The sequence below is a fragment of the Myotis yumanensis genome, unplaced genomic scaffold, assembly GCF_028538775.1.
Source record: "Myotis yumanensis isolate MYYU_CA2020_CCGP unplaced genomic scaffold, mMyoYum1.0.hap1 SCAF_5, whole genome shotgun sequence".
Classification (NCBI taxonomy): Eukaryota; Metazoa; Chordata; class Mammalia; order Chiroptera; family Vespertilionidae; genus Myotis; species Myotis yumanensis.
Window position 1 is genome coordinate 23,095,896 of NW_027223756.1, and position 27,808 is coordinate 23,123,703.

The following is a 27,808-nucleotide window of genomic DNA, read 5'->3' on the forward strand; positions in this document are numbered from 1 at the left end:
AGTCTTCATTGCCATAGAAGGAAACCAATGTTTACAAATCACAAATGAGACCAGGTGAGTACTTAATTAGCATTTCATAAAGGCTCACTGAATCTCCAGGTATTTCTCTCAAACACTTCATATTTAAGAGGTCCAAAAATAACTATCTTCTTTACCAAATGTGTTCTTCCTCCTGGATTCTCTCCCTTCCATGAAGAACAAAACACTGGAGTCACCTCTCGCTGCTCCCTCATGGTCGGCTCAGATAGCTGTTGCCACATGACACTGATTTCACCTTCAGTGTCTCCCATGCTGACCCTGCTCACCTTCTATCCTACTTCCCGTGCTCTAGTGACTTTACACTGGGTCTTTGCAAACCCCTACTACCGCCTGGAGCCTTCTTAATTTTAGTCCCTCCCTTCTGTTATTCTCCTTTATACTGCCGACATAGGAATCTTCTTAAAGGAATCATATTCATCTACTACCTAAAAATTTAGCAGCCTTTCCACTCTATATAGGATAGAATAAAAAATCCTAGATCTGGCATTCAAAGCTGGTGAAGTGGCTAAGTATTAACTAAATGTAAAAACTTGCACTTTACTGTACATATGACAGCTTTCTTGATTTTAGATCTTTACCTATGCTGTTCCCTTCTTTTGCTCTCATTCTTTTCACTCCTGTCCTCATATTATCCAGATTTAAGGTGAAGTTCTATAGCTGAATAAAGCTATTAACTTTCCCTTTCCTGAAGCAGTATAACATACTGTCTACCTCATTTGTCATTTAGCAGTGTATTATGTTAACTAATGCCCATGTCTAATGTCTAATGAACTATATGATTTCTCGAAAGATTCTTTCATTCATCTTTGTATAACCATTATACACATTATACATTGTAGATGTTCCGTAAATGACTGTTGAATAAGAAATAATTTAGCTGTACTTCCAAACATTGTGTAAAGAGCTAATTTTCATTTCCTGAAAATGTGGTATTTTCAAAAGTATAGACAGAGGAGTTAGATTGTTTTTAAATTGGTGTGTTTTCTTCCCAGAGGAAATTAAAAAATAATCCAGAGAAGGGATACAATGATAGCAAAGGACTAACAATTCTATCGAGACAAATGTGATCTATTGATAGGCTCCACCCAGAGAATATAATAACAATCTAATATATTGTCTATTTCTAGAATTGCAATACTTATTATCCCCCCAGCTCTTTGCCTCCCCAGCTCTGCTGACCCACAGCAGGGGCTTCCTTTGTGCACTCACAAGACTGATTTACACATGGCACACTTGTTGCCATGGGTCTTGCCATCTGGACCACGCACGGGATCATTTTCTCGTGTGCAAAAGAGATTTCCATTTTGCAAAAGGCTCCGAAATTCACCGCATGTATCCTAAAAGGAGGAGAAAAGGTAAGAGCTTGGGTATTTTCTTGGAAATTACTTTGTTGGGTTCCTACTAAGTGCTTCCTAAAAAAAAAGAGAAAATGACCTAAGGATTTTTTTTCTGGCAATTGTTTTGCTCAATTCCTACTAAGCACACAGGACTTAAAAGGTGGTATATCTCCCCCCTCCCCCCTTGAGATTTAGCCCCTGAATTCAGACTGAAGTTGCAATCACAAACAAGGAGTAATCTTTTAATAAAGTGGGTCTCTGAGGACTGGTCACATTTCTTACTCTGGGTTTTATTGTCCATCTCTGTTATAATAAAAAATAATACACAAAGCACTGAACACATCATAGAATAAAAAAAAATGGGTTTAGATAGACCTTCAAAGTTTATCTGGTCCAACCACCCATACTATATCTCAATCCCCTTTATATCATGCCTGCCAAGAAGTTACCTAATTTGCACTGGAATACCTGCAGCAATAAGGAGTCCATTACCTTCCATATAGTTGATTCCAAAATTTCTATTAGATTGTTCCAACAAATTAGCCATAGTGCTACTTTTGGGGAATCTTACAAAATAGTAAATCCTATAGGTTCCCTAATCTTAGGTTTGATTCTTCTAAGATGTCATTGCAATTAAGATGAGTATGTTTCGTTAGACCCGTAAACAACGTCCAAGTATTTTACTTCCTCAGAGAAACTGAGAACAATTTTCTTCACATGTTTGGAGAAACTTTCCTTGTCCTTCTCCCTGTGTTCTCTTCCAAGAGCTAAACATGCCAGATACTCAGTCGTTCTGTTTCAATCATCAGTACCATTTCTCATTCTGAACTCCTCCCCTTTCCTAAAGAATCTAATATAATGTTTCAGGTGTGTCTAGACAGGCACTAACGCTTTGACAGCTACACCATACTGTTAATTACAATTCCAGTCTGCCATCGAGAGACCTCAGATGGGGGGTGCCTCTCTGTGCCGCAGTTGCCTCATCTATAAAACGGAAGTGTATTCCACTTGGTTAAAATAATAAAGACCAATATGCATTAAGTATTCCATATATGTCATGGGTTGTTAAGAGAATAACATGAGATAATACACATGACTGACATCTCGGAAGTACTCAGTAAATGTTCGCTCCAGAATTATATGAGGAATTAATAGAGAGTAAGAAATCACTTAAGATCATAGATTAGCACTTAGGATTGACTTTGAGGGGCTTTATTTGTTTGTTTGCATCTTTAAGTTCAAATTGAAACTCAATGAGAACAAAATTGAGTTTTTCTCCCAACTCTGCTTTAAGGTTCGCTGCCAGATTTCCTAACTGGTCATAGTTATGAAAAGAAATGTGGTATGAGAGGACAGTTTGTAAGTAGTAGCTAAGATGAAATAATCTGATTCTGAAGAACTTTCTCTTGCAAATATTGAAAAGTGAATCAGATGAGCATATCATATTATTTTTAAATCCAGACCCACAATTGTGGGAAATAAAATTGTAAACAAAACAATCTTGCAGAATTCCAAGTGTGATGCTTTTGTTTAGAAATTACTTTTAATGTCAATAGTTTTTGATGGGGGCAAAAAAATAAACCCCAAATGGGAAAAAAAATCTAACTGGAATCAGTCCTTTTAAATCAAGAAAATATTATTTGGTAAAGTTGCTTTCCTATTTTCCCCCAAACTGCTGGCACCAGAAATATTTAAGGGTAAAGCAAGAAACAAACCCAGTTTGACAAATGTGGCCATCTAAACCTGCATGGTGTGTTAGAAATAATGCTAGGTCGGTATCAGGGAGTCCGGTTTGAATTCCACTGTTTCCATGTTTCAATTGTAAAAACTGAAATATGAAGACGTGGATTCTGACATCAATATTCCCATTAGGTTTCTAAGCAAGTACTTCTATCTGCTTTAAATCGTCACTTAAAAATATGGGAATAAGTTAAATTAGGAGTTTGCAAGTAAAACTATGGCCTGGGAGCAAATCTGGCCCACCAGTGTTTTTGCAAAGAAAGTTTTATTGGAACACATCCATGCCCATTTGCTTTAGAGCTACAATAGCAACTAGAGTCTCTGTGACAGAGACTGAACAACCACTATATAAAATATCTACTTTCTGGCCCTCTAAGAAAATTCTGTTAACCTCAAGACTAAATGAACCTCGAGTTCTCTCACACAGGCTTCAGTAATTTCATGAATTATTTTTAAAGAGAAACTACAAAACCTCATTCTTTCACTCCAGGTCTGAATACTCCAGGACAGTTACCTTTTTGGTTTCTCTCTTAACTTTTGTTCTGGATTCAGCTTCTTTTTCTTTTGCTTCTTGCTGGCTATAGGAGAGAATGGTGGAAAGAATCATTCCCAGCACCCAGTACATATTTTCCTAAAGGGGAAGTCTCTCCAGATAGAAATATTCCATTCCTTCCATATCATAACCAACTTAGCTTGGGAGTAAAAAGGCAAATGCACACCCCCCGTCTTATTCTTGCTTTTGGTGTTGCTTAAACAATAAAATACGCCACAGTGAGTCAGCAAATATATTTTCATATTTCTTTTAGAAAACAGAGATTTGTCCTTCTCCCCAGAATGCAGCTAGAATACTTCAAAACAGTGACTAGATATTAGCAAGTTTCCAATCGATAGGCCCAATGATTACATCTTTAGGTTATTCATGACAGTATGTATGCAGAGAACAGAAATCCCGTCCTTGTATGCCATTAGCTCGGGGGAGTTTCCCCTTAGCACATGGTCCTCTCTTGATGGCGATTCAAGTGCCTTTCAGAGCACTGAAAACACTACAAAGAAATGTACTAACTCTAGGGCTTTATCATAGGAAATCACTGAACTCAATTCAAAGATAGCCTTCATTTTCTACCTCCTAGAGAAAACCTCCAATATCCTCTCTGTTGCCCGCCCCAGATGAAGATATCTTCTCCAATCAGCAGAAGCAGTGCCTGAAGATCTACTCACAAGAAGGCCTCACACATGGAACAGGTGTTGCCATGGATTTTCCCATCCAGGCCCTCAATGGGGTCATTCTCTCTGGTGCAGGGAAGTCGTCCGTTCCTCACATAGTTACGGTATTCACTGCACAGCTCCTGCCAACAATCAGGTAACTAAGTATTAGAAAGCTTCCTCACATTACCCCTTTGAAAACTATGATGTAATGAACCAAAACATAAATGATAAATGGAAAAGGTGATGCAGAAGATTGATAATAGCCAAGATGCTTTTCAGAGGCCCAGGTCACACATTATTTGGAATATAAGATTGTTGTTCCATATCTTATTAGAAAACCTTCAATTCAATGTAAATATTACTCTCTACTTGGCAGCAGGAGAGATATAAAGAAGAATAATTTACTGTTCCTTTTGTAAGGAAATTTGTGGTAGGCAGGACAATAGCTGCCAACTCCCAAATTTGTATGAGCCCTAATACCCAGGGCTTGTGAATATACCACTTTAGAGCAAAAGGAATTCGCAAATGTGATTAAAGATGGGAAACTGAGATGGGGAGATTATTCTGGAAAATTCTAGTGTGCCCAATGTAATCACAGAGTTCAATCCTTAAAACTGGGAGAATGAGACAGACAAAATAGTGAGAGGGAGATGTGACAGCAAAAATAGAAATGCAATGTTGTTGGCTTTGCAGATGACGAAAGGGGTCCAAGAGCAAAGAGACATGAATGGTCTCTAGATGCTAAAAAAAAGCAAAGAGACAAATTGTTTCCTGGATAATCTAGAAATGAATACACCCTACCAACCCTTTGATTTAGTCCAGTGAGATGTGTGCCAGACTTCTAGCCTAAAGAACTATAAGTCAATAAGTCTGTATTGTTTTTAAGCTACCAAGCTTGTGGTAATTTGTTAGAGCAAAGAATTCTTATTTTATTTTTAATAAATACATAGAAGCACTTATAAGTTAAAATACAACAAATTAGATAATTGATAAATAAAGAAAAATTATTGGCATAAAAGATGATAGAACTATTAAGTATATTATATAAATGGAGAAAATCTTCAGGGATCCCCTATTACTGAGCCATGAAAATTGGTCAGAATTTTGATAAACAGAGGAAAGGGACATTCATGACTGAGTATGAGCAAGACCGTGTAGAAGGTAAAATTCATTGTATATATAATATTGAGGACTTTAGATATGTGAGGGACTGTGCTATTATATATTAATGGATAAGTACCTTGAGATTTCATTAAAAAATAATAAAATAGTGTCCTTTAATGTTATTAATGAGAAAACTAAGACACAAACATGTCAACCATTTGACCACTGGTGTGGAGATGGATGAAGTCAGAATTTGAAACCTGACAGTCTGAGTCCAGAGTCATGTTTTTAACCTCAACTTTATTGAGTCCATAAGAATTGGAGCCTTGAATTAATGCTTGTCAAGAAGCAACAAGGTGATCAGTATGTCTGGACCAGGGTAGCAATGGGTAGAATAGTAGGAAATGAGGTCTGAGAGGTGGCAGAGGTCAGATTGTGTATGGCATTGTAAGCCACTAGAATGACCTTGGTTTTTATTCTGAGTGAGATGAGAAGACACTGGGTGGCTTAACCTGTCTTATATTTTTTAATAATTACTTTGGCTTTAGAGTTGAGAGTAGATTGTAGGATGCAAACGTAAGAGTAGGGAGAAGAAATGAGATCTTCCAAATTAGAAAAGGATAAAGGAAATAAGTAATAAAGATCTGAGGCATAGCCTATGGGAAAATTACAAATTGAAAGAGTATGTAAAATCTAAAGTACATCATGGGCATTACAACTAGAACTTGTGGTCCAATTGCTTGCTCTCAAATTACTAATTATTTACATTCCTGAACTTCTTATCTGAGCCTCTGAATCCTCTTCTATAAAATACAAATAGTAATACATACTTTGAATGATTACTACAAAGATCAGTCATAAAATTGTTAGACCACATTGCATACAGTAGCAATGAAATAATTAATAGCCATCACCACTATCATTATCGTTGTCCTCCTCCTCCTCATCATTTCATTATCATCATCATGGAGATGTTAAGAAGCAAACCCAAGGCTAAATGATACTATGGAGTAATTTCTCCAAAATCTCATAGGGAATTGGGATGAAAACCAAGGTAGTTTTCTTTCTTTAACTAAACACCTTTATATGACAAGGTATAGGGGAAATCTAAAATCTGCCTCTATTGGATTGCATTCAGACAACAAGACAATCTGCATGTACTTCTTCATTGGGATAATATAATTCACATGCTTAGTAGAGAAAAGGGTGGTTGACCTCATCTCAAATGCACAAGCAACTAGATCAAATTTGTTATGAATAAACTGAACCGGAAGAAGGGATCTTCATATACATGAGGATCCAAATACATTTTCTCAGTTTGCAAAGTCACTACAGACAGTAGGATTGGAAGGAGGGAGTGAGGCCTGGCCTAATGAGAATGGAATAGGTGAGCAACTCTGATGAACGGAAATACCTACCTGTACTGCTTCTCTCTTAAATTTCTCAGCTTCACCTTTCTTCTTTTCTTCCTTGTCATTAGTTTTCTTCTCTTCTTCTTCAAGCTCACTGCAGTAATAAAAAATAAAATGCAAGCTAAATACAATTTCTCATTCTCTTTGGTAATGTATTTTCAGAAGGAATGAAGATCTTTCAGACCAAAGGTTAGACTCAGTCTTCAGTACAATTTTATCCAGTCCAAGAGGTGGTAATACTTTGCCCATTTATGCAGATAAATTCAGTAGTTTCCAACACCATTTAAAAATTAAAGCCAGCATGATTTTTTATTAGTATGTGAACTTCAGGTGGTCTTTTTTTCTATTAGTCAGTGACTTCAACCAATATAGCCTCAATTGCCTTGATTTTTTAAAAAATTGTGAAACTTTTCCTGTTTAAATAACTACCACATCAATGATGAAATCAAGGGATGAGACCAAGTCAAATAATGGGTCCATAATCAAAATAAACCATGTTTCACTATAACATAAAAATTATAAGTATTATTTTAATGGCATTTAATAACATTCAAGTTGAAATTCAAGTTTTAGAGCGCAATAATGATTCAAGCCCAAGAAGTTTCAACAACTAATATTTGGAGGTTGATCATGAGCCTGACTGGCATTCTTGCCATTTTCTACTACATGAAGCATAGTAAGGCTGGAAAAAACCCTTAGCCTTTATCTCGTCTAACCTAGTCATCACTTGACTAGCAAATCCAGCAGGTGAGAGAAAAGCCCTAATTTCTGCCCTGCCCTGTTAATCTCTTTTTTAAGGAACTTAAATCTTATACTTAACACTGGACAAAGACATGTGAAAGTTAAGGAGCAACACTGAGTTTGCACCTCTTCCAGGAGATATTATTTAAATATTTTTCTCAAAATTTATTTTAACTTGGAGGCTCCGTAGGAGATTAGGAGCCTAAGAAGGAGAAGAACTAGAGGTGGTAATATGTCATTAGCTTCTCCTGTATTTTTTTATTTTTATTTTTTGTTAATCCTCACCAGAGGATATTTTTCCATTGCTTTTCAGAGAGAGTAGAAAGGAAGGAGAGAGGGGGAGAGGGAGAGAGAGGATGAGAGAGAGAGAGAGAAAAAAAAAAAACATCGACGTGAGAGAGATACATGAATTGGCTGCCTCCCGAACGCTCCCCCACCAGGGCCTAGGGAGAAAACCCACAATCAGGTATGTGCCCTTGACCAGGAATTGAACCTGCAACTCTTGGTGTGCAGGCTGCTGCTCTAACCACCTAGCACACTGGCTAGGATGAGCTTCTCCTATATTGTCCCACACAATGGAGTAGCACAGTGGCCCATTAGGCCCTGGACCTGGCTTACCTCGAAGACATTTTAATAAATAGCTATGACATGGGCCTGCCTCTTAGGGATTTAACTCTCTACACTAAACCACTTCTCAGAATATTTATTTCACCTATGTATAGTAATATCTCTGAAAGAATAAATATGATTCTCTCTAGTCCATTTCTTATTCAGGTTACTTTAAGAGCCTTTATATAATAGACCCACAGACCTTTGTCTAAATGGTTTTCCCTTAACCAATATCTAAATATACTCACAGAATCGTAAAATGTCAGGGGTTGGAGAGAGACCAAAGAGATCATCCCATCCAGATTATCAAAATTCTGCTCTCTCTTTGTTATTAATGTTAATTATCAAATGTTAAGGAAATTTTGGCACTAAATTAAGACTTCCCCCCCATTATTTAATTAGAAGATAGAAGGATTATTGAACAGAGAATAATATTGTCACTATTTGATTCAACTTTACCTAATGTCTTGTCCAAGTGCTTTTAAAATTACCTAGCATAAAGTATATGATCTATACATTTCTGGGAAAAAATGTGAGATTCAGGGATGATTAATGATGAAGAAATTCCATGGGGGAGATAAGGGTAGATACTCACAACACAGTTGCACACATAGCACACTTGTTCCCATGTATTTTGCCATCTGGGCCACGGACAGGGTCATTCTCCCTGGTGCATATGAGCATTCCATTCCTCACTTGGCTCCGAAACTCACTGCAGAGCTCCTGGAAAATGAAGAAAATACTTTCTCAGAGCAGTTTTCTACCCTCCCTGTACCTTCGCCTATTATGAGAAATAGGCAAAGAGTAAGAAGGAAAAATCAGTAAATCTTTTCAAAGCTGATATCACAGACTCAGAATTGTCCTGGCACTAAAGTGGGTCTGTAAACATCCTCATCATTCTCCTGAGCGTGCTTACCATCCAGTTGTAAAAGAAGGCTGACACAATTGATAAAGAAAAATATATATGTTGTGTTGCACATCAGTCTATTAAAGCTATGAAAGATCAAAGGTGAGAAGAATCAATAGGCCTCAAAAGAGAGGAACTGATAATATTGCTGAGCCTTCATGAGAAAGGAAATCTTTCCATTTGTGACAATTTGGATGAAACTTGAGGGCACTATGCTAAGTAAAGTAAGTGAGGCAGAGGACAAATACTGCTTGATCTTCTATGTGGAAACGAAAAAAAGCCGAATTCATAGAAACAGAAAGTAGAATGGTTACCAAGGGATTGGAGGGCGGGGGGCAAATGGGAAGATGTCATTCAAAGGGTACTAACTTCTGGAAACTTCCAGTTATATGTCAAATCAGCTCTGGGGACCTACCATACATGGTGATTACAGTTAACAATACTGCATTATATGCTTGAAAGTTGCTAAGAGTAGATCTTAAACATTCTTATCTCTCTCTCTCTCTCTCTCTCTCTCACACACACACACACACACACACACACACACAAATTCTGTGAAGTGGAGGAGTTAACTAAAACTAAGGTGGTAATCATTTTGAAATCAACACATTGTACACCTTAAACATATACAATGTTATATGTCAATTATATCTCAAGAAAGCTAGGAAAAAATAAAATTAAAATAATGTGCAAAAAAAAAGAATATTGCTGAACCTTTATTTGTCTTTAGAGTCTGAGAAAAAAAGAGAAAAATATGCTCAATTAAAAAATAAAGAAATATCTGAAATAAAGATATGGAAGAGAGAACAAGTATGACATCTGGAAAAGGTGACACCTTTCAGGGAGTTACTTGTTAAAGTGGGGCATGTGGACTTAAAACCGGAGAACAACAACAGGAGTGGAGAGAAAAAGGAATGTGTTAAAATCATTTGAAAAATCTAAAACAACTTAGCAACTCATCAGATATTATGGATAAAACAAATTTTCAATTCTAAATTACCAACAAAAAATGGTTTCAGCTAACAGAAAGTTATTGAGAAAGTGAGTCAGTTTAAACGTAAACTTTTAAACTGTGTCAACTTTCCCCAAATAAATTATTAGACTTATACTCTGCAGCTATTGCTAGGAGATAGAATACATAAAGGTAAATATTGTATAGAACTCTAATATGAGAGTAATCCAGCATCTACATATAGAAAGATTTTGTTCTGCTATTTGTAAAATTATCTTCTATATAATAAAAGCCTAAGCGATCGTTACGGTGGAACGACCAGGATGACTGGTCACTATGATGTGCACTGACCACCAGGGGCAAATGCTCAATGCAGGAGCTGCCCCCTGATGGTCAGTGTGCTCCCACAGGGGGAGCAGCCACTAAGCCAGAAGCTGGGCTCACAGCTGTTGAGCACAATGCTGGTGGTGGGAGCCTCTCCCACCTCCACAGCAGCTCTAAGGAGCAGCGAGCCAAGCAGTAAGGAGCCTGCAGCTAAGGAACAGCAAGCTGAGTGGTAAGGAGCAAGCAGGTGGGTGGTAAGGAGCGAGGGATCCCAGATTTTGAGAGTGATGTCTGACTGCCAGCTTAGGCCTGATCCCCTGGCCTAAGCTGGCAGTTGGACATCCCCCGAGGGGTCCTGGACTGGGAGAGGGCAGGCTGGGCTGAGGACGCCGCCTTCCCCCACCTGCATGAATGTCATGCAATGGGCCTCTAGTAAAATTATAAAAGCACGTAGAAAAAGTACAGTAGATTAAAATAACTAGAAAGTCAAAGTCAAAAATGTATGTACTAATCATTAACTAGGAGTGAAAATAGTAGTATTTCTTCCATATTTGGGAAGTGACAAAGAACAAACATGATAAATATCTGTGCAAAGTTTTGTAAATTGGACTAATATGAATGTTATAGTCTTGTACTTTGTATTATAAATAACAGAGATTTGAATTACATAAATTGAAATTAGTAAATTAAAAAGATTGATATTAATAATATGTACCTGAAAACAGAAAATGAAGAAAAGCCGAATATGGAGAATATCCCGTACAAAGTTAATAACACTCCAATTTTCATGAAATGAAACTAAAAATTTGAATTATCATGCAATAAAATTGGTCCTCTGCAAACTCCTAATCAAGATCATTTTCCCTCAGGTTAAAGGTTCTTTTTGTTCATTTCAGGCATGAAGATTGAACAGGAAAACATTTCTGCTGATGAGATAGCTAGAATGCTATTACAGAGAAAAACAGTGCCAAGGCATAGCACTAGCATTCCTGAGAAAATTACCTTTGCAGCTTCTCTTTTAGCCTTTGCTCTTGCTCTTTCTTCTTGTTGACTATAAGTAACAGGAAGAGGAGTATGGGGGGAAAGAGAAGAAATGAATCTTAGTACAGTTGAATAGATTCTTCACATTTACCAGTTGACCATTCATTGCTTTGACTATTCTCAAGTAACACCAAAGATCCAATCATAGTTGTTTGTAATTTTATTGAAATAGATTAGAATGACTCACCTCTCCTCAAGAGAATGGGATGCAAGAGAAAGTCCCTTACTGAATAAATCTGTTTAGCTTCCCAGCAAATACACTGCAATAAGAATTTATTTGCTGATTCTTTTGCATCTACAACCACTCTTTATAAATTGGTAATATTTGGATTTTGAGAAGCAATATAGCATGGCAGTTAGGAGGAAAAACTCAAGCCAGATTGCATAAGAAGCACAAAAAATTCTTAATCTCTTTGTGGCTTCCTCATCTTTAAATGGGGAGGATAAAGGAGAGACAGGAAAGGTAGTAAGAATACTTTTTTCATTAGACTGTTGTGAGCCTGAAATGAGTTGATACATTAAAGCAATTAGAGTAAGTATCTGGTCCATAACAAAATGATTGACAAAAGTGGTATAAGTGATTGGTATTCTCATCATTGTAATCATTATTAACAGTGACTTCTCCAAAAACTGGCATATGATGTAAGTGAAGTGAGAGTGACAGTTCTTAATCATTTTGGATAACTAACAGGTTGCAAGCTGAGTTCAGTGAATGGATCTATGGCATAATTGAATCTACAACATAAGCAATTTAATCATATTATATAGACAGATAAATATAAAATAACTTTTGAAAATGTTTTACTATGTTCTAATCAACGTAAGACCTGCCCATTAATCAAATTAAAAGTTTTATAATTTAATGTTTTTAATATATTTTATTGATTTTTTACAGAGAGGAAGGGAGAGGGATAGAGAGTTAGAAACATCGATGAGAAACATCGATCAGCTGCCTCCTTCCTGCACACCTCCACTGGGGATGTGCCCGCAACCCAGGTACATGCCCCCAACCAGAATCGAACCTCGGACCCTTCAGTCTGCAGGCCGACGCTCTATCCACTGAGGCAAACCGGTTAGGGCAAATTAAAACTTTTTAAAAGTTGAAGAGTGTTTTAATATGATTTTGAAGTGTGCAAAAAAAAAAAAAGGCTATCGAGGGAAGAATGATTCTCAAGAAAGTCAATACCCTTTACTAACATATCCATAAAATATGAGGTGAAAAAACTTTGTTTCTTTTGGATATGAAATTTGAGAGTGATGGGAGAATATTATTTATATAGCTCCAATATTGTGAGGTTTCTCATACTTATTTAAAAGGAAAACTGATCTAAACTTTATCATGAGTCTGAGTTGACTAAAAAATTCAAGAAGCATTTTCTTCCCATATAGAGAAATTATTAGGAAGTACCAGAGTTGACCAGTAGATGGCAGAATGACTTCCTGTCTCTGGGAGATTAATGTAGAGGTAAAGAACAAAAGACTGACACATGCCAACATACAGCTAAATACAACCACCACAGGTTGATCATGTTGATTTTTCTATCATTCACAACCTCTCTGAGCCTTTAATTTTCCATCTAAAACTTATAATAATACAGAACTTATTTCATGTTTGTTGATAAGATTAAATGAGATTAGGTAGCAAAGCTCTTGGCAAGAACATGACGATTATATGCATTCAATGAATGCTGATGACAATGAATACATGGTCACTATCTTGACTTCCATCTAACAGATGTTTAGTGCTTCCATGGTCCAAATACTATGGGATCAATCTTCTGGGTTCTGTTCTTTTCTACCAGAAAAGATTGCATGACTAAATCCTAAATCCAGAGATTCTGGCAGATAGAAGATAAATTTGAGTATCCCTTTGGACAAAGAGCAAAAGACTTACAGAATCATAGGCTTGTTTCGGGGGACACAGCATGTCATTTACTGTACAGTTATATCTTAGTCCCCTTTAAACGGGCATCCAACTCCTACACAAGAAAGTCACCATTCCCGAAGCAGCCTCTCCTTCTCTAACGGTTAAAAAGTTCATCTTCATGTTGCACTCAGACCTGTCCCCCATAGCTCTCATCCATTTTAATTCTATTCCTTGAGGTCACACAAAATGAGTAGACAGGTAGTAAATTAAAATAAAATTTTCTAAATTTTGCTGTGTACCATAATGATATTTTACATGTAATCTCCTCCATTTCCTATTTCAGCTGGTAATCCTGCACAAAACTAAAAGCAATGAGTAAGATTATCTTAGAGTGTTTTCTTTACTGAATGAAAGATTCTGAGTTCTGAAATATCCTAAAAGAAATTATTCTGTTTCTTTTTACATCACAATAATTACCTGAAAGCTCTCTACTTGCTATTTTGGGGTTGTGCTTTTTTTTTTTTTTTAGCTTATTTAAATGTGACACCCAAAATTGAATGCTACACTGAAGAGGAAAATGTATTTTTTGCAATGGTTTGACAATTTCTCTTAGTTCTATCTCCCCACTCCTTCAGAAGCTCTGAGCTCTACTCACAAGAAGACCTCACACATGGAACAGGTGTTGCCATGCATTTTCCCATCTGGGCCCTGGATGGGGTCATTCTCTCTGGTGCAAGGCAGTTTGCCACTCCTCACATACTTGCGGTATTCACTGCACAATTCCTGTGAAATCGAGGAGGCAAGTTTGAGGTATTGAACACAGGTTGGATCATATTGCAAGAATAACTGGTGATTGGACTTTTTCTTAAGTGGGGATCAGCAATTGGCTTATTTTAGAATAGTTCTTAATTTTGAAGACATGAATATTTTCAAGTGATGAAATAATGGATCCTCAACTGAAAAATAGTCACATATGTGTCTATGCACACATGTAAACAAACACACAAACAGAAACTGTCCGCATGTTTCCTACAGTCTCAGGGAACTTATGGGTTCACTGAATGCCATCTATGGATCCCAGGTCCACATGCCTCTGACTTGGAGAAGGTCCCCTCACCTCAAAGGAAGTTGTCTCAGATTGTCTTTTATTTCTTGATTCAGTTTCCTTCTTTTTCTTTTCTTCTTCTTCTGCTTGGCTAAAAGAGAGTGATTAAGAAAGAAAGAAATAAGTCATAAAATCTCCAGGTTGAAGTTGATCTCAAATATCATTTAATTGCTATAGTTAATAGTAATTTAATTCTGTGCCTAACCTTGCACTCATATTAATGAAATCCTCACAAGTGCATGTAACGGAAGTACTATTTTAAGCTAAATTTACAGATGAGAAAACTGACAGGACATAGAACTAATAAATTCAGACTAAGGATGTCAAACCTAGTCAGAGGTGGTTTTCTAAACTTCCAGTACTCACAACTGTATCTCTGGTTATTATCTAGCTTTGCTCTAATCTGCCCATCAATTTTCTACCTATCTCATCCTTGAAATCCCATGCTAGGTCATTTCATCCTTGAAGTCCTCAGCTTTAGAAAGAGCCTCCTGGCATTGAGCCGAACCTGTCTCCCACAGGTTCCACTCACTGGCCCCACTTTCACGCATGGAGACAACCTAGAACTAGTCCTGTTTGCACATTTAAAGACAAAAACTACTTGGACATTTCCAGACTGCGACTCTCCCTTGGCTAAGTGTGCTAAGCCTTCATAATTGTCAAAGGCCATGGTTTTCATGCATTTCTCCATTTCCTCTAAATATGTTTTTGTCTTCCTGTTGAAGTGGCTCTCTCATAATTGAACATAGTAATGAAGCAGAAAGTTAATCTGAACTCAGTGCTTACATTTTCTAGAATCCCTTTCATAATAATAATTATCTAGTGGAACAGAGAAACGTTAAACAAATAGTCACATGGATAAATTTACAACTACTGACTGTGATTACTATGAGGGAGAAATTTAGGGGGTAGGAGCATAGAGTAGGTTTCAACAAAGCTCTTTAAGCTGACAAGATACATGAGAGGAGTCAACTCCACCAGATCCCAGTCATTCCTTATTCTAAGTCATTCCTCCAGGTTCTGTGTATGGACTGAGGCACTGCTTTGCATATTGGTTTGTTTGCTTGGGGATCAGTGGTGTGATTTCAGATAACTTCATACTCCACTCTGCACAGGTCAGGTCCTTGGTCTACATCTTTTCTCACTTCCGTGGGAGCTTAACCAATCAGTGATCGAGATATGGGAATTATTCTTACATAATTATGACATGGTGCAAAAAATGTGGCACAATGCCATTGATAAAGAAACAAACCCAATTTAAAAAATAAAATATCAAAGCTAAAAAAATAAGGAAACTGAAGAAAGGACAAAACCTTCCCACATTTTCCAGCTACAGCTCTACTCACAAGAAGACCTCACACATAGAGCAGGTGTTGCCATGCATTTTCCCATCTGGGCCCTGGATGGGGTCGTTCTCTCTGGTGCAAGGCAGTTTGCCATTCCTCACATACTTGCGGTATTCACTGCACAACTCCTGTCAAAACAGAGAAATAAGTGGGACATATGTTTCATATCTATTCAAAGCAGTAGATAAAAACATCTGCATTGGCAGAAACTAATGTAAGGTTTCTTTGAGCCCAGGATTTTAGCTGTTTCTCTCTCAAATGTAAAGTTCAATTAAACAAATAATACTCATCAGTTGCTAAGAGATGGGAGCAAATAAGACATACAAAGGATGTCACAATATAATAAAAGAAATAAACAAGTTAACTCCACTATAACCTGAACAGAATAAAATAAGTGTGAACATAGAGGTACAATAAAATCTGAGAACTCAAGAAGTTGGGACCATGAAATCTGATTGTAGAAAGCAGGGGAGATGTCAGGGAACAAGAATAATTTGATTAAGACCATGAAGAGTAAATAGGATTTACTCCTTTTTTAATGCATTAGAGAATATGCATACTGGATTGTTAAGATAAGCTGAGAAATACGAGTAGAAAACTACATGGCATATATGGCATATAAAATAACATCAACTTCTGATTACAGGTAAAGTTTCCTCAAAAAATTAAAAATGGAGCTGCCATTTGGCCCCATGATCCCACTTCTAGGAATATATCCTAAGAAGCCTGCAACACCAATCAGAAAGAACATTTGCATCCTTATGTTCATAGCAGTGCTATTTACAACAGCTAAGATCTGGAAACAGCCCAAGTGCCCACCGGTTGAGTGGATAAAAAAAAGCCATGGTACATTTACACAACAGAATACTATGCAGCTGTAAAAAAGAGAGATTTCTTACCCTTTGAGACAGCATGGAGGGATCTAGAGAGTATTATGCTAAGTGAAATAAGTCAGAGAAAGACAAGTATCACATGATCTCACTCCTATGTGGAATCTAATGAACAAAATAAGCTGACAAACAAAATAGATCCAGAGACATGGAAGCATGCAACAGACTGAGGATCCTCAGAGCGAAGGGGAGGAGGAAGAGATCAACCGAAGAGCTATAGGCATATAGGCATAACCCATAGACACAGACAACACTGGGGTGAAGGCCTGGAGAGTGGATGGGTGTGGGGAGGAATGAGTCAATGGAAAAAAAAGGAAGCCAAATAAGCAGACAAGGAGATTGAGATGTATCCTTGATCAAATATATAACAAGCTATTTGTGGATTTAAGCAGAGCAGTATTGTGACCCGAATAATATTTTGAAACGTTACTCTGGCTGTGTGTGGGAGGACAGCTGGAAAAGGGATAAAACAAAACCTAGATGAAAGATTAGGAGACTTTCATCAAAACAATAGGTGATAATAACTTACATAAGGCTATGGGAACAGATATTGTGACATTTCAGAGGTAAAAATCATGCTTTTTTTAAAAAAAATGTTTTTATTGATTTGAGAGAGAGAGAGAGAGAGATAGAAACATCGATAAGAGAGAAACAACATCATTCCGCTGCCTTCTGCATGCCCCACTGGGGATTGAATAGCAACTGGGACATGGGTCCTGACTAGGAATCGAGCTGGGGACCTCTTGGTGCATGGTTGATGCTCAACCACTGAGAAACACTGGCCACGCTAAAAATTATGCTTTTTTTGATGTGTGGGATTAAGGTATTTTTATCCTATCTCAGATGTGAAATTTCAAAAATTCTTATGTAGAAAATATGCATGTAGAGTTTCTGAAAGGTGGTAAGCAAAAGTCAGCACAGTCTGTAATTGGTGAAACTATAACTCAGTTTTTCAGGCTTTGGATAAGTTATTTTTATTGTACATGGTTAGTCTCAGAAGCAGCAAGAATTGATCAAGTTCCCACAGCATTCTTGTCAATGTCATCCCCAGATTGAAGGGTTAAGATTTTCTGGGGTTTTTATAGGGCAACATTCCAACCTTTAGGCTCTTTGAAGTATGTTCCAATTATCATGCTAAGTAGGACTTATTGCATGTATTCAACTCACTGCAAATGAAGGTGCTTTTCCAGGTTCTCTCTTATTCCTTGCTTCCGCCTTTTTCTTTTCTTGTGCTTCTGCTTGGCTGAATGAGAGAAAATGAGAGGAGCCATAGGACCAAATATACAGGTAATAATTTCTCGATATTCCTGCATTGCTAAACTGTCCTCCCTCCTTAGGAAGAAGCGATTTTGTCCTTTTATCACTACATACCAATGAGAAGCAACAAATCAGCCTCCAGTATGGCAAGATACCATAACTTCTTCATAGTTTCTGCTTAACTTTGAGAGAAAGAGTGTAATTGTGCATCTGGAAAACTTGCTTTCTCTAAATTACCTTTCTTGCCTGTGGTCAGAAAAGAAACAACATTAATGTCCATAAAGGAGATTATCAAAACTAGTACTGTGGTGACATTACACCTGGAGGCTGAAGGTGGCCGTAACAAAGCGTATCAACTGGTCCCCTCGTTTCATGACAGGAGGTTGAGGCAGAGAGAGTTTTGGCTACACTTTCAGGGTATGACTACAACTAGTCAAGGTCTTTCCCCTTAAGTCTATGAACTATCTACCTCATCATGCACACTAACTTTATTAATTCATCTCAAATGTATTGCTTACTCATAGCTATGTTATCTAAAGACAAAATGTATGGTGGGTAGAAAAAGGCCACATGTACCATGGTAAACCAAATGAGCCTAAATTTGCTTTGAACAATAGAATTGCATGATACGTATAGTTAACTGATGTTATTTCAACCATGCATGATTAGCAATCAAGCAAAAGGCCATAGATTCTAAATGTGAATCAATTACTTGAACTAAGTTCAATCACATCAATTAAGAGTAGCTCCAAATTTTGAAAGTAAGCTATCAATTGTAACTTAGTGAAAAATGTTATATAAAGCATCATGTATTGTAATTTTATAAGGTTCATGGTTGTTTCATGGGCAACTTTAACTCTAGTAATCAATTTCTACATTACTAACTTTGGGCCCTTATGCCTCTGGAAGTTGAGATGCCTATAAACTTGTATAAACTGTTCAAATATGAAATTTAAACAGTAGGAAAAATTTGGTATTTGTACAAGTTCATGCTTATCAGAATGTTCCAGTGCTAAGAGAATGAGTGACAAATGAGGGCAAAACAGATACCTTGGAATAAATAGCTCTAGGTACTTACTCCCATCGTGGTTACTAACATTTTCAGTGTAACTTACTCAACTCACTTTCCTATTTCAAGCCACAGATTCCTCATATGTGAAACAAGTTGATTTTTTAGTTTAGCTGTAAGGTCCCTTTACTTCTTGACAATCTAAAGCTCTATACTCACTAGAAGGCTTGACACATGGAACACAAGTTGCCATGCATTTTCCCATCTGGACCACGGACAGGGTCATTTTCTCTGGTACAGAAAAGTATTCCATTCTTCACATGACCCTTATATTCGCTGCAGAGTTTCTGAATAATGAAAATGAGATAGTTGAGATTCAGTTTCATGCTTATAAATTTTAGATTCTCTTTTTTTTTAATTTAATTCTTTATTGTTTAATGTATTACATAAATCTCCTTTTTCCCCCATTGACCTCTCCTCAGCTACCCTAACCCCCAGCACATATCCCTACACCCCTTCACCCACTGGTCTGTGTCCATTGGTTATGCTCATATGCATGCATATAAGTCCTTTGGTTGATCTCTTACTTCCTCACCCCCCACCTTCCCTCATAGGTTGGATTCTCTTTATAAAAAAATATTTAAAAAGAGGAATTAAGAATAAAAATAAAACTTTTAGGATTTAGGCTCATCCTCAAATTTTTAAGTTAAGGGGATATAAATATAAATGTGGCTCAGCTCTTCTATCATTCAAGTGAAAAAGATAAGGAATTACAATATAAAAAGCTAAGAGATGGCACAAGTCAGAATTAAGTGCACACAAGCACAAAGGAAAGAATAATTCGTGGAAGTTCAGAGAAGAGCTTTTATCTGATTTGTATCATTAGGATAATTTCCAGGAACACAATGTGGCAAAAAGTCCTTCAAGAGGAAGAATTATATGTAAAGACATAGAGGCATAAAAGGACATGTTATTTCAAGCTAATCCTTTGTTGTCATGAGCATAGTGGCTAAAGAAATAGTGGGCAAAGAGAGAAAGGTTTGGGAACTGGTCAAAAAGGAGACCTTGAAGATAAGTCAAAACCAGACCCCTAAATTTTGAAAGGAATTTGGACTTTATTCTTAGGAAATGGGAAAACGATAAATATTTATAGCAGAGAAGAATACAATCAAACCTTTGTTTTAGAAAGACTATCCAGTGAGATATGTGGAGGACTTGAGTGACTAGAGACTGAAGTAAGGAAAACTATAGAAAAAAAGAAAGGAAGAAAGGAAAGGAAGGGAAAAATTGGAGTCAGGTAATGCTTTGATATATACCTTCATTTAGGAATAGGGAACCATTTTACTAATATGACTTGATTAATTTCCTCCAAATAAAGCTTAAAAATTGTAATATTATAGTTATTATTTTATTCTTATAATTCATATAAAATAATAACTATAAATTAGTTTCCAGAATACCTATTAGTAGTGAAGAAAAAATGAACCAATATTGAAAATGTATTCCAGAGTAAAATGCACATACATACATATACATACCATAAAAGTTCTAACTAGATTGATCAAACTAATCCTCACCTCGATTTCTCTTTTAACTTTAACTTTTTCTTCAGCCTTTCTCAGGTTTTCATCTGCTTTATGTTTTTCTTCTGAAAAACGCCGTTTTCTGCAGAAAGAAACAAAAGCAAATAAATGATTATAATGCTTTAAATCTTCATTTTATAAAACTGTCATTTAGGCACAAGAGGAAAAACAGCTAGATATTCCTGAGTTCTTGTACAAACACTTTCCGATCACCTTAAAGTCCCTTATCAAACTGAAATCTCCACTATTTCCCCAAAGAATCCCTCTCTTTCATTTTGCCTTCATGTATGCCATTTCCTTTCATTGTAATTATCTTTTTAAAAAAAAAATCATCTTCCTTTCTTCTAAATCTCCCTAGCTTAAATTCTCCCTTCTTTAAGAAGATATCTTAAACCTCAAAGTGAAAATGAGTCCTACATCTGTCATCGTATTTTCATACCTGAATATTCTCCTCTTATGGTACATTTTCATTTGGTTGTACCGTGTGTGTGTTTGTGTGTGTGTGTGTGTGTGTGCGCGCACGCATATCCATGGCTTTCTTATGCTACTTAGCCTTAAGCTTCATTCATATAGTCATTCAACATTTAGTAACTATTTTTTGGCAAGCATTAGCCTGGGCATATAGCATAGTAGTACACAAAACAAACACATACCCTGTCTTTTGGAATTTATAGCCTAGTAGAGAAGACTGACAGTCAATAAGCAGTCATAGAAAAAATTTTCGTTACCAACTGCCATGATTGTTATGAAATAAAATCAATAAGAATTATAAGAATTGAATCTCAATTAGAGATTTTAGGAGGTCTTATCCAAGGAAAGATAACGTTAAAATGCAATCCATGGAAGAAAAGACATTAACTGGTCAAGACTGAGACAAGCTGGCATAGGGGAGCACAGAGAAAGAACATAGAGAGTTCAAGGATCTAAAGAAAGTGTGATGATCACAATGAGAAAGTTACTGAAGGAAACAAAGTCTTGGTACCTGCTTTTACCCTCATTTTGTATTAAGACTATCTCATAGAAGGCTTACAAAATTCATGAGAAGAAATGTTAAGAAGTATTTTGTTATCCAGCCTTCTCACCGGGTAATAAAATCCATTCGTAATCAGAAATACACAACATCTTTAGGATCTACTTAGTAGGTGGTATTATGATTTGTAGAGAACATAAAACTGCTCGAAAAATCTGAACACAAATCTTCACCTCAACACTGTTCACATACATGTTATTGATTTTTTACAGAGAGGGAGGGAGAGGGATAGCAAGTTAGAAACATCGATCAGCTGCCTCCTGCACACCCCCTACTGGGGATATGCCCACAACCAAGGTACATGCCCTTGACCGGAATCGAACCTGGGACCCTTCAGTCCGCAGGCCGATGCTCTATCCACTGAGCCAAATCGGTTAGAGCTCAACACTGTTCTTACGCATCATTCCAATCAACTGCCACTTCACCTTCTGAATCACTCCAAAGAAACCACATCTGTACTCACAAAATGTCAGCACACAGGGCACATTTGTTGCCATGCATCCTGCCATCGGGGCCACGGACTGGGTCACTCTCCCGGGTACAATAAAGCCTTCCATTCTTCACTTGGTCTTCAAATTCTTTGCAAAAATCCTTTAAAAAGACAAGCAATTACATTGAACACGTTTCTACATTTTGATACAGAAAATTTATACCAAAACTTCATAGTCAAAGAATGTCAGATCTTAACGGTGTTGGTAAACACATATTACATATTAATGAGAATTAATAAAAATAGTAATTACATTGTGAAATTACTCAGTGCCTGTATTTGCTATGTGGTATATTTATTAACAGGTAAAAGAGCCTTAGAAAGGATAAGGTTGAGAAAGTCTTTCCTAAAACTAGATAGTTCTTGTTAACTTCCAAATCTATGAAAAAATATAATAGAAAATAAAAGATCTTTCATGGCGTTCCAACAAAATGCAGCAGCCAAAACAAAATAAAATAAAATAAAAATTGACAGTGAGAATATAGAAGCTATGAGGCGAGATACTTAATATGGATCAAGTCAAGAATAATCCAAACTAGTTGTCAAGGAAAAAAAATAAGATGGTATCCAACAGCATTTGGCTTACGTTAGTTTGTTTTCTCCATGGAATCGTGCATCGTTTTTATCTACTCTGCTCCTTTATAGATGTTTGTTTATAATATGATAGGTGGACACCTTAGAGAGAGTGAGTCTAATTTTCATTCACTCCCCTTCTTAGAGAGATAGAATATCAAGATGAATATTTATTTACAAAACCTTAAAAAGATTGTGACTTCCCTGCAAAATTTGAAAGGTTTGTACTGATTTCTTGATGCTTTGGTTCAGTATTCTCTGGTTTTTCTTTGTGTTTTGAAAACTACTATTTGATGTGGGGTAAGTTTATACACACACACATTACTCTAGACTTGGGAATCTCTATATCAATAAACATATTTTGTGATGACATATATTACTACAATATAACCTACAAAAAGGCTTCCCTTTAGCCTTCTCTTCAACTGTGCGACTTTCATTTTTCCATTTCAGCCAAGAAAACATGAACATAAAGTGTGGTTTGAGTCAGAGACCTGGGCAGCTGGACTGTGCTTCAGACCCATTGGGAGACCATCATAAAATCTTACTACCTTCGAGACCCAAATCCCACCACCTACACAATGAAGGCTTTGGAACAGATGTTCTTTAGAACCTTTTAAAAAATTTGAATTCTCTCTTTTTAAAAAAAATACATATTACTTAGGACACTTTAAAAGGGAATCCTAATTACCTCCTAATAAGAAGATATTTGTTTTTGGAGGAGCAATGGGTTTGCTCCAAACTTCCTGGTTGTAACAATCTAGGAATACAGACACAGAAGTCACCTGGTAATCATAACATGGCAATAAAATCAATGCTCAATGATTCCCGTAAGAGAAACAATGATAATTTCAATTTATAAGTTGTGATTCACCCAAGGAGATTCTGTAGAAATACTTTTGTGAGCAACCCACTGACAGTTTAATTATGGGGCAGATATTGAGCCATCACTATAAACCTGTCCTATTCAACATAATCTTGTCCAATGACCCTACCAAAACAATGACCCCAGCCACAGAGAGGATGAGGGATAAATAGCCAAGATGTGATGAAAGACAAGGGAAAAGAACTCTCTGTGTTTACGAAGTAGTAAAATGCTGACTATCACATGGTGACCCAAGGTTTCAGACTGAAGTTTAACAACCACCACTGAAGAACTGCTTTTCAAATTTCAGTGAGTATTGAACAAATTGTTGACAACTCTGAATGCTTCGTGCTTCTTAACTGAAACACTGAATACCCTATGAAAGTTGAGATTTTTGCTACATTGAATAGCAATATGAAGTGAAAGGTCAGGCCTTGACTACCATAAACTGGATCTGTGTTTCCCTTGGGAAAACATGTGCCCTATAATCCACAAGAATTTTATACTTGTATTAGCACATAAAGGTGCAAGACTTAGAATCCCAAACCAACAGGAAGGCAGAATTGAGATCATTTAATCAACCTCTTTATTCTGCTGCCAAGAAAAATCGAGGCCCAGAGAGAAGAGATGACTGGCCCAGTTTCACACACAAGAGCATGACAGAGCTCAGTCTAAAACTTAGGTGCTCTGACTCCTCAACAAAAGGCTAGCATCAATAATTTTAATTATTTAGCAAAGTAACTGCTATCACTTTTATGAAAGTAGGTTTACTAGCCTTTGTGATTTAAGAAATCAGGCTGCATTACCTACAATGCCTATTCTATCAACAAAATGAATATCATTTTCATGCTAGATGGAAAATTAAATCATCTAATAATTCTTAAAAACTTAATTGTGGGTATATTTTTAAAACCACAAGCTCAATATTTGTTTGAAATTTTAATGTAACAGAAGCAAGGCCTTTGTAAATGGGATTATACATAAAATATACTAGTGGATATATTTTGTTCAAAAGACTATAATTATTGTTATAATTTTTTAACTTAGAACCTCATTTTTAATTTGTAATAAAACTTTACAATTTGGTTTCCCCCCCAAAAATCAACAAACTGTAAGAAGCTGTTAATAAAGGTCTTAAATAACAAAAAAATTATTTTTAAAGTTATTCCTGTCTAATTTATATGGTTATTTTTTTATAATTTATTCAAAGCAAGATTAATTTACACGAAAGCCAGAGAGAATTCTGATGAGAATTAAGTGGAATTTAATTTGCCTAAACTTTCTGACTTACATTCTTTTTTTTTTAAGCAAAGAGGAAATTGCATATTTTGAGCTTTGGGTGAGAAATGCTGTTTTAAAAATGAATTTAATTATTAATGTACTAGGAATTGTGAATTTGGGGAATTGTGAAATTAAGGGAAAGAATAATGTTATAATGAAGGACAATAACATTATTAAATGACATCAAACGTTTAAGCATATGTTTATTAAGATTTATAGCCACAAGGACCCAATTGTGTTGGTGAGTAATTTACCTTTTCAGCACTTCGTGGAATTCTGGTTTCATCGTGTCGCTTTCTATTTTCTTCAGCTTCTTTTAAGCTGTGAAGAAAGAAAACAATTGGTCAGTTTATACCTCGATCCTATTTTCAGTGTCCAGTTCTGTGTTAAGCACTTTTATATCTTTTGCCCTAACCTGTTAAACTGATCCACTTACATTAGACAAGCTTTTCTCTCTCTTGAATGTCTGAGCCTGAAAATTACTAAAGATAAGGAAGGGTGTGAAACTGACTCACTCACAGTCAATTAGAAGCTTTGTTCTGTGTAACTCCATGGGTGTGACTCCTTGGTTGACAAACATATTGTCAGAAGAATTCCCTTTAACAGGCAGAACCAAGAGCATTAAAACAATGCTGTGACAAGGTGAAACCAGACTGAGTATTGGAAATATTGTCACCCACACCCTATGTATAGCTTTTTATACCTTGTAAAGTATTCTGTTTGCCTTTATGTAAAAGCACTATTGTTAATAAAAGCTACATGAAACTGAGCTTCTAAGTCCTTTCATATCATCTATTATCTAATTACAGTCTCTTCCTACATTATTATCTTAGTTCTACAGAGAAAGAAATTAAGAGTTATGGAGGTCAAATTCTCCTTTTTGGCTAGTGCATAAAGAGAAAATGAAAGCTGAAGAATTAGTACAGGTTTGAACACTAAATGCACATGTCTCCTAGTTCTAAACAAGTGAAAATTTGGCTGATTTCCAGTCTAGAAACCAGTTATAATCACTATATTGTAAACCTGTTAAGACATGCCCTTGAATTCTACAACAGCGCACTTTAATTTTCAAAAGCAGGTGTGAAGTTTATTAATCTGTAAATCTTTCTCTGACCAGCTTTTAGAGATCCCAGAGATATATACAGAGCACTATAAGGTTTGCTGGCATATGGATTAGAGTCTGTATCTTGTTGAACATCCAAAATATTAAAGACTCATTGGATCATATTCATACCTGGGTCTCAGGGCTCAGAATCATGTCAGGCACCCTGGGAAAGATTAACCTAACAGTTCTTCCCTTTCATAAATTCCATCTTTTATACTAACAATAAATTCGGCCACATGACATTGTTATCATTGTTATTATTTTAAATTAGACTTTCATTGTAGTAAGTCTCTAATACCTGCCCCAAAAAAGCAGTGCTTGTCAAATGACTGAACTAGGTTATTCCATATGAAAGTGCTTTTTAATTTTCAAAACATTATGCCTTATAAGACATTGTGCAATTTCAAGTCATTATATGGAACAAATTAAGTCTTGAATTTGATAACTAACTAACATAACCACCTTATCCACTCCTTTTAAGAAACTTGAGCAAATGATATGAATTAAAAAGAGAAAGGCCACTCTGGGAGCAAGGGCCATTTTGCCTAATGAAGACAAAAGATTGCATGATGAGGATTTGATCTCTCTGTGGAGTGGTGCTTAGGACAGCCACCAAGGGCATCCTCATCAAGCCCACCTGCTTGGCCTGCTTGGGGACGGTGATACTCACAACAGCTCAGCACACATCGCACACTTATTGCCATGCGTCCTTCCATCAGGGCCACGAACTGGATCATTTTCCCTCGTGCATCCAAGTCTTCCATCCCTCACATAAGGCCGAAAGGCACTACAAACATCCTAGAACAGGAGAAGAAATGTGACATTTGCCACCTTGATTGTAATCCTTACAATGCTGCTTTCAGAAATTTTATAGAACTCAGTGCCTCTCTGTCCAATGCAAATTAGCCACCAAGAGCAGTCTCAGAGGTAGCTCCGTATAATTCACGTGGTGAAGTATGGAACTCATTTACTTATTAATTCACTTATTAATAAACATGGATAACCTACTGTGTACTAGGACTAAGGTAGAACACAGTCCTTGCCCTCAGCTTGCTCACAATCTACTGGGTCACACAGACAAAGAGAGATTTAAAATACATGCTAAAAGTCTTGATGGAGGTAATTGCCGGTGCCTATAGCGCACCAAAACTTGACTTAGAAAAGTCATTCAGTGAGAACAAGTCAACTGTGATATAGTGAGATGTTCACTTCCTTCCCATAACATCAAAGGCTCACAGAATTTTAGCATAAAAAGAAGCTAGTTAACCCAAATCTCATTTTTAGATATGGAGACAGTGGAACAGGATGGTTAAGGGGTTTGCCCAAGGTCTCCTGACAGCAAGTGACAATGCCGGGCTTTCAATTTAGGTGAGTGACAGGAGTGTAGTGACCTTTGATTTTCAAAACATTATGCCTTATACACAGGTAGTTCACTTTTCATGAATTTTCCGTCCTCCCTCCCTACCTCCCTACCTCCCTTCTTCTGTCCCTCCCTCCTTCCTTCCCTCCCTCTCTTCCTGCTGTCTTTCCATAGAAAGCTGAAATAGAGCTGAAAGGTCTAACTACTAAAGTAACCTGGTCTAGTTTCAGAAACTATCAATTGCTTTTCGTCAAACAAGCAGTACCCCAGTTCAAGCACAGCAAGAATTACTTCTTTCCAACCACCCCACCAACGAAGGAGGAGCAAAGAGCCTTCTTTCTCTTCGAAGTCAGCGCCCCGGCCCCACTGTTCCCACCCTCTGACATTTGTGCTCACCTGCTCTGGATTACTGCTTTCACACTCCCCTTCGTTTTTTATGCCGACTTGGGACCTGGTTTTACTGGAATTGAAAGTTCGGGGACATAGCAGTTTAGTATCACAGAACTTCTCATCATTCGAGTGTTAACTTATCTTCATTGTTTTATGATTCTTTGCTCTTGAAAACAGGCGTCACATTGCATTATTTTCTTTATTTACTCTAAGGAGAGCCTAGGTTTATAACTTGGAGTCAAAGA

The 27,808-nt window shown here is 36.7% G+C and overlaps 1 protein-coding gene across 2 annotated transcripts in view; it reads right to left on the reverse strand.

Moving 5' to 3' along the window:
- The window catches only part of SPINK5 (serine peptidase inhibitor Kazal type 5), a 69,954-nt gene that overhangs the window by 18,830 nt on the left and 23,316 nt on the right, over positions 1-27,808 (reverse strand). For both annotated transcript variants that reach the window (XM_070414655.1, XM_070414654.1), the window contains exons 6-21: positions 27,570-27,633; positions 26,484-26,611; positions 24,963-25,029; positions 21,963-22,090; positions 20,464-20,551; positions 19,106-19,233; positions 17,788-17,863; positions 15,731-15,858; positions 14,397-14,475; positions 13,935-14,062; positions 11,374-11,422; positions 8,784-8,911; positions 6,845-6,932; positions 4,335-4,462; positions 3,631-3,694; positions 1,249-1,376 (exon numbers count right to left, since the gene is read on the reverse strand). In XM_070414655.1, the coding sequence (XP_070270756.1) occupies positions 1,249-1,376; positions 3,631-3,694; positions 4,335-4,462; positions 6,845-6,932; positions 8,784-8,911; positions 11,374-11,422; positions 13,935-14,062; positions 14,397-14,475; positions 15,731-15,858; positions 17,788-17,863; positions 19,106-19,233; positions 20,464-20,551; positions 21,963-22,090; positions 24,963-25,029; positions 26,484-26,611; positions 27,570-27,633 (1,599 nt within the window). The remainder of the gene's footprint in view (positions 1-1,248; positions 1,377-3,630; positions 3,695-4,334; positions 4,463-6,844; positions 6,933-8,783; positions 8,912-11,373; positions 11,423-13,934; positions 14,063-14,396; positions 14,476-15,730; positions 15,859-17,787; positions 17,864-19,105; positions 19,234-20,463; positions 20,552-21,962; positions 22,091-24,962; positions 25,030-26,483; positions 26,612-27,569; positions 27,634-27,808) is intronic.